At 41.7% G+C, this 13323-nt stretch overlaps 1 protein-coding gene across 5 annotated transcripts in view; it reads right to left on the bottom strand.

Annotated features, from left to right (window-relative positions):
* Window positions 1-13323, bottom strand: part of LOC137258337 (short transient receptor potential channel 7-like) — a 95261-nt gene that overhangs the window by 55379 nt on the left and 26559 nt on the right. For 3 of the 5 annotated variants that reach the window (XM_067795979.1, XM_067795980.1, XM_067795981.1), the window contains exon 1: window positions 6211-6337. The exons of the other annotated variants lie outside the window; for them this stretch is intronic. In XM_067795979.1, the coding sequence (XP_067652080.1) occupies window positions 6211-6334 (124 nt within the window). In that variant the 5' untranslated portion in view covers window positions 6335-6337. Of the gene's footprint in view, window positions 1-6210; window positions 6338-13323 lie in introns of those variants that run through there. 5 annotated transcript variants of the gene reach the window in all.

Raw genomic sequence — 13323 nt, 5'->3', positions numbered from 1 at the left:
TGTTGAGTTCAGAGCTGTATATAAGGACATACCATTACTATTATTTTTTCACCATTATTTTGCCTGTTACGCTCTAAGTATATGATACAGTGTTAATTAAACACGTAACGTAATAATTGATGGTTATCGACCGCCAAGTTACGTTGATTAATTTGTGTTAGCGTCGGTATCACCTAATGCCACCTGGTGTCGTTTTTATAATTGTGTCTTCAAACAATGACAATATGTTCAGCTGGCTTTCTCGTGATGCCACTGTCAGGAAATCAGGTTGTGGGAAATACGTACAACAGAAAGTCCGCGAATATCTGTCTGAAATAGATTACTGTACGTATCCCATAGTCATATTTGTACAGACATGGTTTTGAATGAAAATCAGTCTTTTTTTCAGAATGATCAATTACCATTAAAAGTCAGCATGGATTCAAATCAGTTTGTCGCCAAAGGATCATACGGGTCAGAAAAGCACTGTGACATATCTTTTTCCATCGTGACCACCGCGAGACATTTTATATGTGGGTTGAAAACGTATCATTGTAAAACACAGGTGGGCTTAAATGGGAAAACTGTGTTTGGTGTTAACGTTATGTTATTCAAACTTTCTTTTGATCATTTGTTAAGAGTGCATTGACAAAACTCACAACTCACAACTCACAGCTGATAGGGAGACTTAACCCAAAAGATGGTTGTGCGATAATTTCATTAACATTTGTCCTACTGGCGTGAAGTGAACTCAGACGAACACGCTGTCGATAACCTTCAAAACATTGACTTTTCAGTCTTTCTTAAAGTAGCAAGAATTATTCACGTCATGGGAGTGTGCATAATATTTTTCCAACATATGTTGAATCAAGCCAAGACTTTCGAACCAAACGTTTTACAACCCGGCTATTTATCTGTTTAGTCAGTGACTTCAGGGGGGAAAAACAAAAAACATATGGCAACAGTATGTTTATAAAGTTAGAAGAATGGAAAAAGTGGGTATTTGTTTTGAGGCAAAACTCCTGGACCCGAGCTGAATGTCTAGCAATGGAAAGTGCTACATGTGGCACCATTTCCGAAGAAAACCCAAACACATATGGATCAAGCACTGACCATGGGAAAACGTGGTGGACGTTTAGGTGCCACAGACACGTTCCAGTGGACACATGTCAGAATATTGTTGCCCAGTGACGCATGTTTCTCAATCCGTCACAGGAGAGAAGCTGAGAAGCATAACGTCGATGAGACTGACGCATAAAGATGATGATACTGAGAGACACATCACGTCGTTGAGGCTGACACATAAAGATGATGATACCGAGAGACACATCACGTCGTTGAGGCTGACACATAAAGATGATGATACTGAGAGACACATCACGTCGTTGAGGCTGACACATAAAGATGATGATACTGAGAGACACATCACGTCGTTGAGGCTGACACATAAAGATGATGATACTGAGAGACACATCACGTCGTTGAGGCTGACACATAAAGATGATAATACTGAGAGACACATCACGTCGATGAGGCTGACGCATAAAGATGATAATACTGAGAGACACATCACGTCGTTGAGGCTGACACATAAAGATGATGATACTGAGAGACACATCACGTCGTTGAGGCTGACACATAAAGATGATAATACTGAGAGACACATCACGTCGTTGAGGCTGACACATAAAGATGATGATACTGAGAGACACATCACGTCGATGAGGCTGACGCATAAAGATGATGATACTGAGAGACACATCACGTCGTTGAGGCTGACACATAAAGATGATGATACTGAGAGACACATCACGTCGACGTTCGACGCCTCAAAACTCAAAAGGGCAACAACTACAGCTGAGGACAGATTAGAGTCAGAATGACTGCATTCAGAAACCGACCCTGTACTGCCACTAAGTAGCTTGCTGCAGCAGGCAGCTAGTGAAGGGGAGCACATGTCCCGCCGGTGCAACATTGTCTGTGTGAATGGCGTTCACATATGACCACACTAACTACTGAACGCCATTTACGTCAGTGGCGTCAGTTGCACCGGGAACGTCAGATACACCACGTTGTAATGGCCTGTTGTCTGGAGAATCGAGGTTCATTTCGGGCTTCCGTGACCGACAGTATCTGGTCTGAAGTCGATGGACGTTAACGTCATAGAGGATTATCTGTTTTGTGACGGTTCACGTATGGTGATATGACAATGACTTCCCGAACTGTCCTTCTAGTCGACTCACACGTGTATGCTATCGTCATGCACCAGTCAACGCTAATATTTCAAGATGTTAGGATTATAACCCGAATCTTGTTATGGCCTTCGCTGATCTTTTGTCTGGGGTGCCACTGGCAGGTGAATATGTACTTCCACTCGCAAAACACACATACCACTATCAGTGATCTCGGCATTGCTCTCACTGATTATTGGAACAGCACGAGTCCGAGGATAATAGGAAACCGGGGTCTAAGGACTCAGCATGCCTGGCTAAGAGGCTGGTTGGTTGGCTGAAAAAGTCCATTTTCGATTTCACCCCCCAACCTCTTTTAACTACCTGGTGCGCCACGATCTCATCACACAAACTATAAGTACCGATTAATCTGATCTTCGTAAGAGATATGATCCATTTGCAAATAACATATGGATATGCCTTAACGGCTCCCTCTATATTCAACATTTTGGCATCCAATAATATCTATTCGTTTACATAATCAATGCAGTACGTATCAAAGTCATTTATCAACAGCTTATCAGCAAGATGACTTTCTGAACAGTGATCCTCATGACGATCCTCGCAAATGAGCTTCCAGAGTAACGACGTTCATATTCATTTGGCTTTTTTATAGTTTGAGGTATACCAGAATGCACTTATTCTGATAAACTCACTGCAAAAAGGATATTGGTCAGATTAACATTTTCTTACAAAAGCCTTCATAAAGACAACATTTGTAATAATTCACTTATTGTAACAAAACCCGCTTTATAAAGTATAACTGTCAGAATATACTAACTGAAACAAAACCATATATACGGATATCTGACTAAAGGATACTAGAATCCCTTCTCAGACTACAGACTCTATATGGGAAACATTTGACAGAATGTCCATATTTTAAGAGAACTCGTTGTAAAAAAGGGTATTTGACAGTTTCCCTATTGTAATAAATGTCGTTTTAAGGATAATATTTATCAGAACGTATATATTGTAACAAAAGGGCTTGGCAACAAGGATATTTGTTAAACTGTACTTACTGTACAAAACCTCTCTATAAAAATTATATGAGTTAGAATGTACTTATTGTATCAAAGACAACGTCAAAGAGGACATTTGTTACAATAATTGTTACATTCAATGCTTTAAACTATAGAAAGACTGTCATGTCTTAATTATGCCATGTAATATCCACGTCAATGATTGCTTATATTCTGTCATATTCATGTTGTAATTGTACTTCAGGCCTGTGGTCTCTTCAGTGCTGAATAACCGGACACAAACACAGAAGAAAATTCCTACCGAACTTGACGTAAATAGAATAATTTTGTATTGGGATTACAGATAACATTATTGATAAAGTCATGAAGGGGAAAATGCCGTGACAAATGGCATTAGGCTCTCTGTGCCGGTTAATGCCATAGCTTCTGGTTCACATTGGTGGAGTTTTATACGTCAGACCGACGGTACAGTAAAACTATTCTACTGTATGGTCCACCAGGCCACAACACGCGATGTATCACAGCATCAGCCCACACAACTATCTAATACCTCCTGTCATCTGTGAAGCAACAGTCTCTACTCAGTTCTCGACAGTTACAGGTTAATTATATATCAACTGTAGATACTATGACTTTGTATAAAGATTCATATTTAAGTAACACATCTTCTACCAGGGACAGATGGTGGGATCAGTTGACATTTGACATACTTATTGCGTCTATTTAAAGTACTTACAAATGCTTGTCAAAAATTTATCTTTCTATTGTTGCTTCAAACATCCCGGTAAACACAGTGAATTTACATTGCTGCGTTTTGCAATTATAGTATTTACTGGAATCAGTAAATAAACTATATGTCATAAAAATGTCGTTGTATTTTTATTATTTGGATACTTTTATCAACAATGCGGATAGTGATTTTGGACATGACCAAACTTACCCTTTGCCATGAGTTCCAGGACTTCCATGTGAAGGGCTCTTTTAACCATATGTACTCGCGCCATCCGTGGCTGATAGAAGGCTCTGGCGTATGCCATTCCAGTAACTTACTTCCTTGATGGTAGGTGAGATGTTTCCACTTAAGGAAATCTGGGAAACTATTACAGCCCCACCTATGTAAATGGTGATCCCATGAGGTCAAAGCGATGTTGCCCAAACTGGTTCCATGAATAATACATACAACGCACAGCGACAAGTGTCGGGGACTTCTGAAGGAAGGATCAGCCTGTGACAGGCTTTTGACTGCCACTTAATGACACTTGCATGACGACTAATCTAATGGCATTATACACTCTTGCTGAGAGACATGTGCTAAAGGGGAAGTAATAATTGCATTATGTAAGCTGAATGGACCGGTTGGATGTCGTTAGTTATAAACAAAATTGATTCTAAATTTGATTTTGTCACAGATTGAAAATGTTCAGCGACAACGATACAGGAACGTGCAGTCAAGTCATGACCAGTACAGAACAGGTTCTGATTGGTTGAATATATATGCAACATATTTTGTAAAATCTGACCATGCACTCACTTTAACTCAAAATTTGCAAAGTAAATGTATTTCCCTTAGACCGCGAATGCTAGAAGTATACATTCGTGGTCTGCGTAAATCAGTTTTTTAAAGTAATGTCATTTTGGAATTTGCCAGGTAAATCGCCGGGTTTCAGTTATTCAGTTCAGTTAACTTCAGCTATGGAATTCTTAAGACACTCCTACTGTCACTACACATAGCTAACTAACTCAATCACAATCTCAATTACGTTTAACATTTTCGAACTGAGCCAGGTTTCTTTATTTAACAGGGGTGGATGACGTCATGTGTAGCCCCTTTCACGTACTACGGGGGTCGGTGAGTAGCCTGAAGGTTAAGGCGTTCGCTAGTCGCACCAGACTCGGGATCGATTCCCCATATGTGTACAATGTGTGAAGCCCATTTCATTGTCATGTTGCTGGAATACTCACCTACTCACGTAGTGTGTGATGTGTGTCACGCTGTCTACAGCTCATTACAAACAGTTGTTGAAAGAACAATTGTTGTTAGAACAATCATCATCATGATTTTCTAATATAAAATGAATACCATTCGGCCACTGCAAAGTATATTATTTGATATTCGTCTTCTACATCATGTTTCTCAGTGACATAAAGATTGGGAGGTTTAAGATACCTTTAGTAGCTAATAAAGGTTGCCAAAAGGCTAGATGATTGTCTTTTCAAGAGCATGTGTCACCCAACTTGTGGCCTGCTGATTAACAAGGCTATCTGACTATAGGGTTGTACACAGCTAAGCACTAACACCTGAACTAGATAATCAATGATTATTCATTTAGCCTTGTAACAGCATCACACTAGTACTCGACCTATGATACAACCGTTCTACCATCTTTATGTGAACCTCTCGCCAACATAAATGGACCTACATTTACTGTTCTTGGGATTGTGACTCTTTCTCTTCTCAAAGTGGAATGCGTTTGCGTCCTTAATACTTTTACAGGTTTCCGATTAATTTCTTCTACCCGTTGAAAACATTATTTTGGTTTTCAAAACGACACCGTTTTCGTTTCGAGATCTGTAAAATAGTTTACATTCGACGATACATTTATACCACAGACGTAGGCGTTCTGTTTAGTGAGTGAGTGAGTGAGTATAGTGTTACGCCGCCTTTAGCAATATTCCAGCAATATCACAGCGGGGGACACCAGGAATGGGCATCACTGTATAGTAGCCATGTCTTCTGCGTGACGAGCGAACGCCTAACTACCAGGCTACCCGACCGCCCCACGTTCCATTCAAGACTTATTATCCCGTCGCCACTTTTTTATTATTGTGAAGGCGTATCAGTGAATGAACGCATGACTTAATGCGTATATACAATAACCAACCCTTGACAACTTTGTCACATACATTAAAACATCCTGACTCTCAGCAATAATGATCTATATGCATGCGTTCTTGTTACAACAGAACACGTACATGCTCTTGACGCAATTATGTTAATAAGTTTAGATAATACTCACGGGTCTCTGGCTTTAAGCAGATATGTTCATTAAATTCGTCCACTGATGTGAACACCCGTTCACAGTCAGAACACTCGAAGAGAGATGCTAAATCCGTCAACGTCATTGCGATGTGCATCGGCATCAACAGTTTTAGTAAGCGTGAATTGTCACTTCAGTCACAAACGTGCGTACAAAACTACACTCTTTTGTTAAGTGGAGGGGAAGTCGTCGTTCCAAGCAAGCTTTATCCTTACACAATCAAATTTAAGTCATCCGCGGTATTGTCTCTAACAATTTATAATGTAAATATCACAGACAGGAACAATGAATTTCGTAAACTTCATAATTTAAAGATGACTTCGGTGAAGGCACAGGACGCAACTGTAAGTGAGATCAGTGAAGAGGGAACACATAGGACGCCGACTTGAAATCATTCTGTGACGACAGAACTAACTGCACTCTGCCAAGTTCTATAGTTTGTCTACAACTACACTTATATTCCCACATCCGTCCTGGTGACTCAGAATAGTCATGTATTATGAATACCTGGTTGTATGTAACTGTTGTCTGGGCGGGAGGTTTTACGTAGCTGTTCGTTGTGTGGTTTTACGACGCAATTCCTTGGATGGATAGTTTTTTCGAAGCTGTTCTCTGGTTGGTTGGTTGGTTGGTTGGTTGGTTGGTTGAACTGTTCTCGGGGTGGCTGGTTGAATGCTTCGCTACGTGGCTGGTTTTACTAAGCCGTTCTCTGGGTGGTTGGTTGAAACGTGCTCTGGGTGCTTATTTTACGTAGCTGCTCTCTAGGTGAACGTAACGATAATCCGGGTGGCTGGTTGTACGTAAATGTCCTTTGGATTTTGAATCTAGGTGAATGGTAGTACATCACTGTCTTCTGTGTCTCTGATTGAACGTGACTGTCCTCTGGATGGTCTGGGTGGCCAATTGTTTGTAACAGTTCCCTTGCTAATGACACAAAGGTCACTACAGCCTATTATCAGCCTGCCTGAACACCTGGCCAGCTGGATGAACTATGACACTGGGCTCTAATTACCTGCTCATTTTCTGCTTTGTTCATTGCGTCAGTGACAATACCACCTTTTGTTGTTGTGCGGGACATAAATGACAGGTTTGTTAAATACACAGTCGAGGACAAAGACTACAACACATCCATCTCCCGTCATCATGTATGGACTACCTGGTGTCATATTAGAGGTTCATTACACATCCGAGAAATAATTATGAGATGATTGGCTATGTGCCTCTGCATGTACGCACTTTGTCACTATTACATATCCACTCACTGGAACGATCTCCAGGCTGAGGTATTTAGTACCATTCTGTAACCTTCATAATAAACATATTGAATTAGAACACACGCATGGACTGCATCCATTTTGATGTATGTCACGGACTGGTTCCAAGGCCCCAGCTGTTTCAATAACAACAGTTTACACCACATGTCACTCATCCATTGGTTGTTGATGTCCTGGTTCCAGTGTCCTTACAAAAGATCCAATGTATGTATTTCAGTGTGGATGCAACTCCTACCTTACTGAGTGATGAATGATATTCACCTATGAAGTAGTTGAATATATGCCGATGTTCAAATAATATCCATATGGCACTGGTGGAGGCGTATTTATCACAATATAAACTCCAGAAACTTCCTACCATATGGCGTGATATCTTTCAAGCCTATCTACGCGGGACATACCAATAGAGCACACTGTACTGTATTTTTGCCAGGTCAAGTAGATAGTGAATACTTTCATCACTTATATCCTCATTTGACCCCTTTTCTAGTGCAGCTGATAGAGGTATGACGTACACCACATTAACAGCTCATCAACCAAAAGAGAATCAAATAACAGAAACATGCATGTTAATCAAGAATGCTTGGCTCTAGATGAACACTAGCCAGCTTGTTGCCTGGTGAGTGGTACCTTAGTACTTTGATGGTTGCAGGTTAATGTCTTTCTCACAAAACTATTTCAATTTACAATATTCATTTAATTTGAAGACGACGTCTTGACCCGCTGGTATCGTGCAATCAGAGTACACATAGCCGCCACAGGCAGATCCTTCCGTCCCAAACAGGGAGAGAATAGCAGCTATAACGACGTAGGCCTACGGGCACTTCAGTTTCATGTGCATTTGTCGTGGGTAGGTGGCAGCTGAAGCAGATACCTCCCAGAACCTGTCACTTATAGCAGTGGTTCCTGGTGCCGGACCATCGTAGATGCATCAAAATCCGTTTGAAAAATCCACTCTGTTCAGTGAACAATGATATTTGAATCTTCGATCTATATCTTGAACCACGCTCTAATGTACATATCCTTCATGCTGTACATTTCACTACCGTGAGAACCATGCACGTCACCTAAACTCAGTTCTATAATGAAACGATGTTGTCAGTGTCCAATATCTAGGACACGGGCCGGTGGTACCATGACGTCACTAGACACCGACAACCCTGTATGTGATCCGCTGTTCTTGATATCAAGCTAAGAAAATGAAACACTACGGACTGGTGAGCTTGTATTTATCAGACATTTTTGGCACAGGAATCACATTTATCTCCCATCAAATACAACGAGCGAAGTCCTGCTGGTCTGTAGCTAGTTGTATCTTTTCAGGTGGAAATACCAATTGCCAAGCTTGTCCAAAACGTTGTAACCCTCCATGAAACATGCTTTGCCGCCAACCGACGAAAATTATGCATTAATTCTAGGACATATGAAAGCAGCAGGAGCTGATAATTTCACCATCTAAACACCCCAGGTTCTGCCCGAATTTGTACAGTGAAATGATGCCTCAGGCTTTTACTGTCTCGTCTCTGGGTGGTGGAAATTGTAAGTACAGATGGCGGAGATCTGAGGGGTAATTAGTGGTCGGTACAGTCCAAAGGGAGCTGGGTTTTGTGTTTCTGGTCACTAAAATTCCCACACGGCTTGTATCGCCGAAAAGCCTTGACCAACTCACCCTCGAGATCCGTCAGGGGTGACAAACTGTTGCCATAATGCATCCCCACCTTGAACACCATTGTTCCTGGGAATTAGCTAGTAACAGCGAGACAACCCCTGTGGATAGTCTCTTGGCCCTGTATCTCGACAGTGTGCATTGTTCCAGTGCCCTGTGTGCATTCTCAATACTTTTTCCACTGTTTAACGGCATGAGAGACACCAGGGACTTCAATTATGAATACCATTAAACGTTTTCCCATGGACAACTAGTTGTCCATTGACCACACATTGGCGTTGCTCACTTCCTCCGCTAATAGCATGCTGGATTGTGAGATCAGCAGAATTAGACATTTCAGTCAAACTATCTTCTGATAATATTCTATGAAAATAAGAATCACAACCATACATCATTCAACCTAATCGTACAAAGTAACATCAAAACGTTTGTATAAGCGACATAAATCCATAATCACTCACTCAAACCGTTTGTAAGATGTGGTAATAACAACCTTACTATCCCCAGTCACTCACTCACTCCTATCAATTACAATCCCCAATCCAACTGTGTCATGGAACTGGACGAACTCGTCAAAGAAGGGCAAGTAAAAGTGTGTAATTTATGTAGCATTTATCTACTGGTACCTGTCTGTCTCTTGTTTGTAAGACCATTATGGCAAAGAGTTAACGGCACAATTTCCACAATGCTGAGAGCAGTACAGCTCAAGTGCATGGCCTGGATGAGCCGAGGATCATGTGACGTCACAGAGGCTGCTGGCCATCCGCCAGAGACTGCGATGCTGCTTGTGGACAAGTGTTTTGTTGAGATAAACGGCAATAGCAATGTCCCTATTGCCTCACTGAAGATTTCTCAATGCCCCTTTTTGTTACTTCACGGTGCCCGTTTAGACGAAATTTCTCAAGAGGTAGTAACATTGCCGTTAGAAGTGGCAAGTGATGACGGTGACAACTGCAGTATGGAGGTTGATGAGATGTAGTGGGTAAGTTCAAAGGTAGATACAGTCGAGACTAAAGTATCTTCTAGCGATAGTATGGAAATAGAAAATTAGATTCACTGCAGTGACGGTGTGGTATTTACTGGGCGACTATGTAACACTGAGTGTAACAACTTTGCAAAACATATCTTTTGTGCTGCTATTACAACTTCAATAAAAAACGTCATCCGTGATGGTCTTCAATCACATACATTGACATATATATATTGCTCAAGGCATATTTCCTCCCAAACGTGTGTGGAGACGAATTGTGAATGCTACAGTATATAGTGGTGAAAGACAATTATGGTGATTCAGACATTTCATCTTGCACTGAAAATGCACATGCATACCGTGACACTCCGTCCATGAAACCGAGTCTCAAACGCGCCCGAAATCATTTTTGTTTCGGCCTAATCGCTGTGACATGTCTTACAAGGGATCAGAGCAACCAGGTCTTGGCACGACTGTAAGTTGACCAAACTGGACGCAAGAGAACCAGTCATTTTCATGTTCATGTTGGGACAATCTACTGAGTGCAGAAGTGACATCAGGTCACTAACAGCATCAAAGACCGCCCACGTAATTGGCGACCTTCAGTAACATCACAACTTAAAGACCGCCATCATCTTCAGGATCGCTTTTAGAGCGAGAGAAATAGCAAGCCAGACCACTGGGACTCACAACAGTCCAATCAGTACAGATGCAGTGTGTTGACGTTTGCGAGGGAGACACCTCTGCTGTCGCAGACCATATCGCAGTCCCGATAGTCGATGGCAGGGTGAGAGCATGGCCAAGGCGTGCTCAACTCGTATTGTTGAAAGAGACTCGAGGGGTGGTCCAAGCATCATAGCTGGCACCGTAGTGTTCCAGAATCTCGGTTCAGGGTGAAGAAATGACATGACAGCTGCTCGCTATATTGACCATGTCATAAGACCCCACGTTGTACCCAAGTGCCGCTGGCATTCATTACGTACAGACGATGCAGCGCTTTCAAAGATGCCCATAGAGGCCTCACACAATGCAACACAAGACTTTGAGTAGCTTAATCGTGCAATTTTGGGTGATTCTGTTAATGTGAACTCCGAGAATGTGTTGACAATGATTGTCAAGTTTGAACTCATTCCTCCGTTTTGATTTGTTAATTAGAGTGAATTAAAGTGCGTGCTTAACGAAACCGCTATGGGTGCCACATTTCTTTTGTGGTTCAGTATATACGATTTTGATATAAACGAATTATTCCGTTTGGGTTGAAAGGAAGCCCCACATGGAGATGGGCCATTCAGAACCTGAGGAAATCTGCTTTCGTCTTGTTCAATTTCTCAGCAGTGTACGGCCGGGCGGGAGGGAAAATAATGCAGTTCAGTTGATGTAAGACAGACCAGGTAACAGCAAGTTTCACCTGTTATCGCCTATTCCTGCAACGGCTACTGGATTGAACACGACAAGAAACGCCTGTACATTCCAAATTTTACATTCACTGTATGTTTGATGTTAACGACCAACCATAGTTTCCGCCGCTGGGTAACCCAGTTTCCAGTACATTACTCTAGAAATAGTTAAATAGTTAACTATGTGCTATTTGTTAGTGACGCCAACAACAACCCGCTTCCTACCCAACTACCACCCTTGTGGGTACATCCGACATACATCAGTTTTATCTGAAACGGATGTTCCGTGGCGTAATGAAACCATCTCCTCTAACAGACCACAAACTGCCATTCGCAAGCAGGACACAGACGATTGCCACAACACGCCACATGCGCGATAAACAAGGCAACAACACCGTGATTGTACGAACGTTTCCGATAAACGGAAGAAGCTCACTGGCATCTCCTGCAGATATGAATGATGGCAAGCAGTATGTGGCAGGCAGACACTATGCACTACACACGCAGTATGTTCAGAAGTCACAATCAGGACACATCAAAAGGTATATATTGAACTCCAAGTGGACCAAACAGTCCAATTTCAGCTCATTATCAATGGCATTCAGAAGTACCACGACACCACGTGATTTTCCGTCACCTGCAATGACGTATTGTATGCACAAACGTGAACATATGGTGTTTTTCATGCAATCATCATGTACAAACGTTCTGCTATAGTCCATCCACGGTAAAGTGGTCAGATGAAACAAGCCTTACCGACTACTGCTAGTCGCCCACTCATGTGGAAATCTCTCCAATTTCATTTCCACTTCAGTTTGTAATGATAATCCTGTTTATAGCTAGTAATAAGGTCATTTCGAATCATTAAATGATATGACAACAACATCAACGTTCATGAAACAGATTGATTATCCTACTCAAAAAAGATAATGCAACAAAAACTATCAATTTATAATGTGCACATATATTCGTAAAAACAAATAGCTCTGAATGGGGTAGTTCCACCATCGCTCACACGTATTTCCAAATTATGTATATTTGCTATTCCTTATCAACACATTGGCGGCCAGGTAGTTTAGTGGGTAAACGATTCACATACTGAAATCCTAGGGTCGACTCTCAAAATAGGTAAGATGTGTGAAACCCATTCTCGATCTCCTTGGTGGTCAAGGATGTCACTGAAGCTGATGAAAACGTCACTTTTGCCAAAATACCAATAGTGTACGTAGTCCTTAATGTGCACATATACTCATGGCAAAAGATGAATGTGCATGTATTTTGTTTGTTTGTTTGTTTGTTTGTTTGTTTTTGTAGCAATTAGAAAGTTACAAGTATCTCCACAGCATTGAAGCATTGAAGAATGTTTGATAGGCTCACATTTGCTACCAACGTGTCACTACTTCAGTTAATGTTTTCTGTAAGAAAAAAACTGTTTTAATGTTGGCGATGCCGGGAGCGAACAAGGATCTCCACAGAGTGCCGAACGCCGTGATGTCAAGCATCTCTCAGTGCACCAAGATCAATACGAAGTAATGAAAGACGCCCTCTATCGCCGCTGGAAATTGACATGCTCGGGCATTCATTTGTAGTGAACACGGTGACTAAACCCCCGACACCGACACAGTCAACATTAGCTCTGGCACCCTCAGATGGAAGAACACCACTTGGGAATAGAGAGGGGCAAATGTCTGGCACGTGATGCCATGTTGACAACCTTGCGATCTACACTCCCGACTCCGACACGATCAACATCCACTCCGAATCAGACGGAAGAACAACAATCCT

The sequence above is a fragment of the Haliotis asinina genome, chromosome 12 (genome assembly GCF_037392515.1).
Source record: "Haliotis asinina isolate JCU_RB_2024 chromosome 12, JCU_Hal_asi_v2, whole genome shotgun sequence".
Classification (NCBI taxonomy): Eukaryota; Metazoa; Mollusca; class Gastropoda; order Lepetellida; family Haliotidae; genus Haliotis; species Haliotis asinina.
Note: the sequence above shows the minus strand (reverse complement) of the source record. Positions and strands in the feature narration are given on the sequence as shown.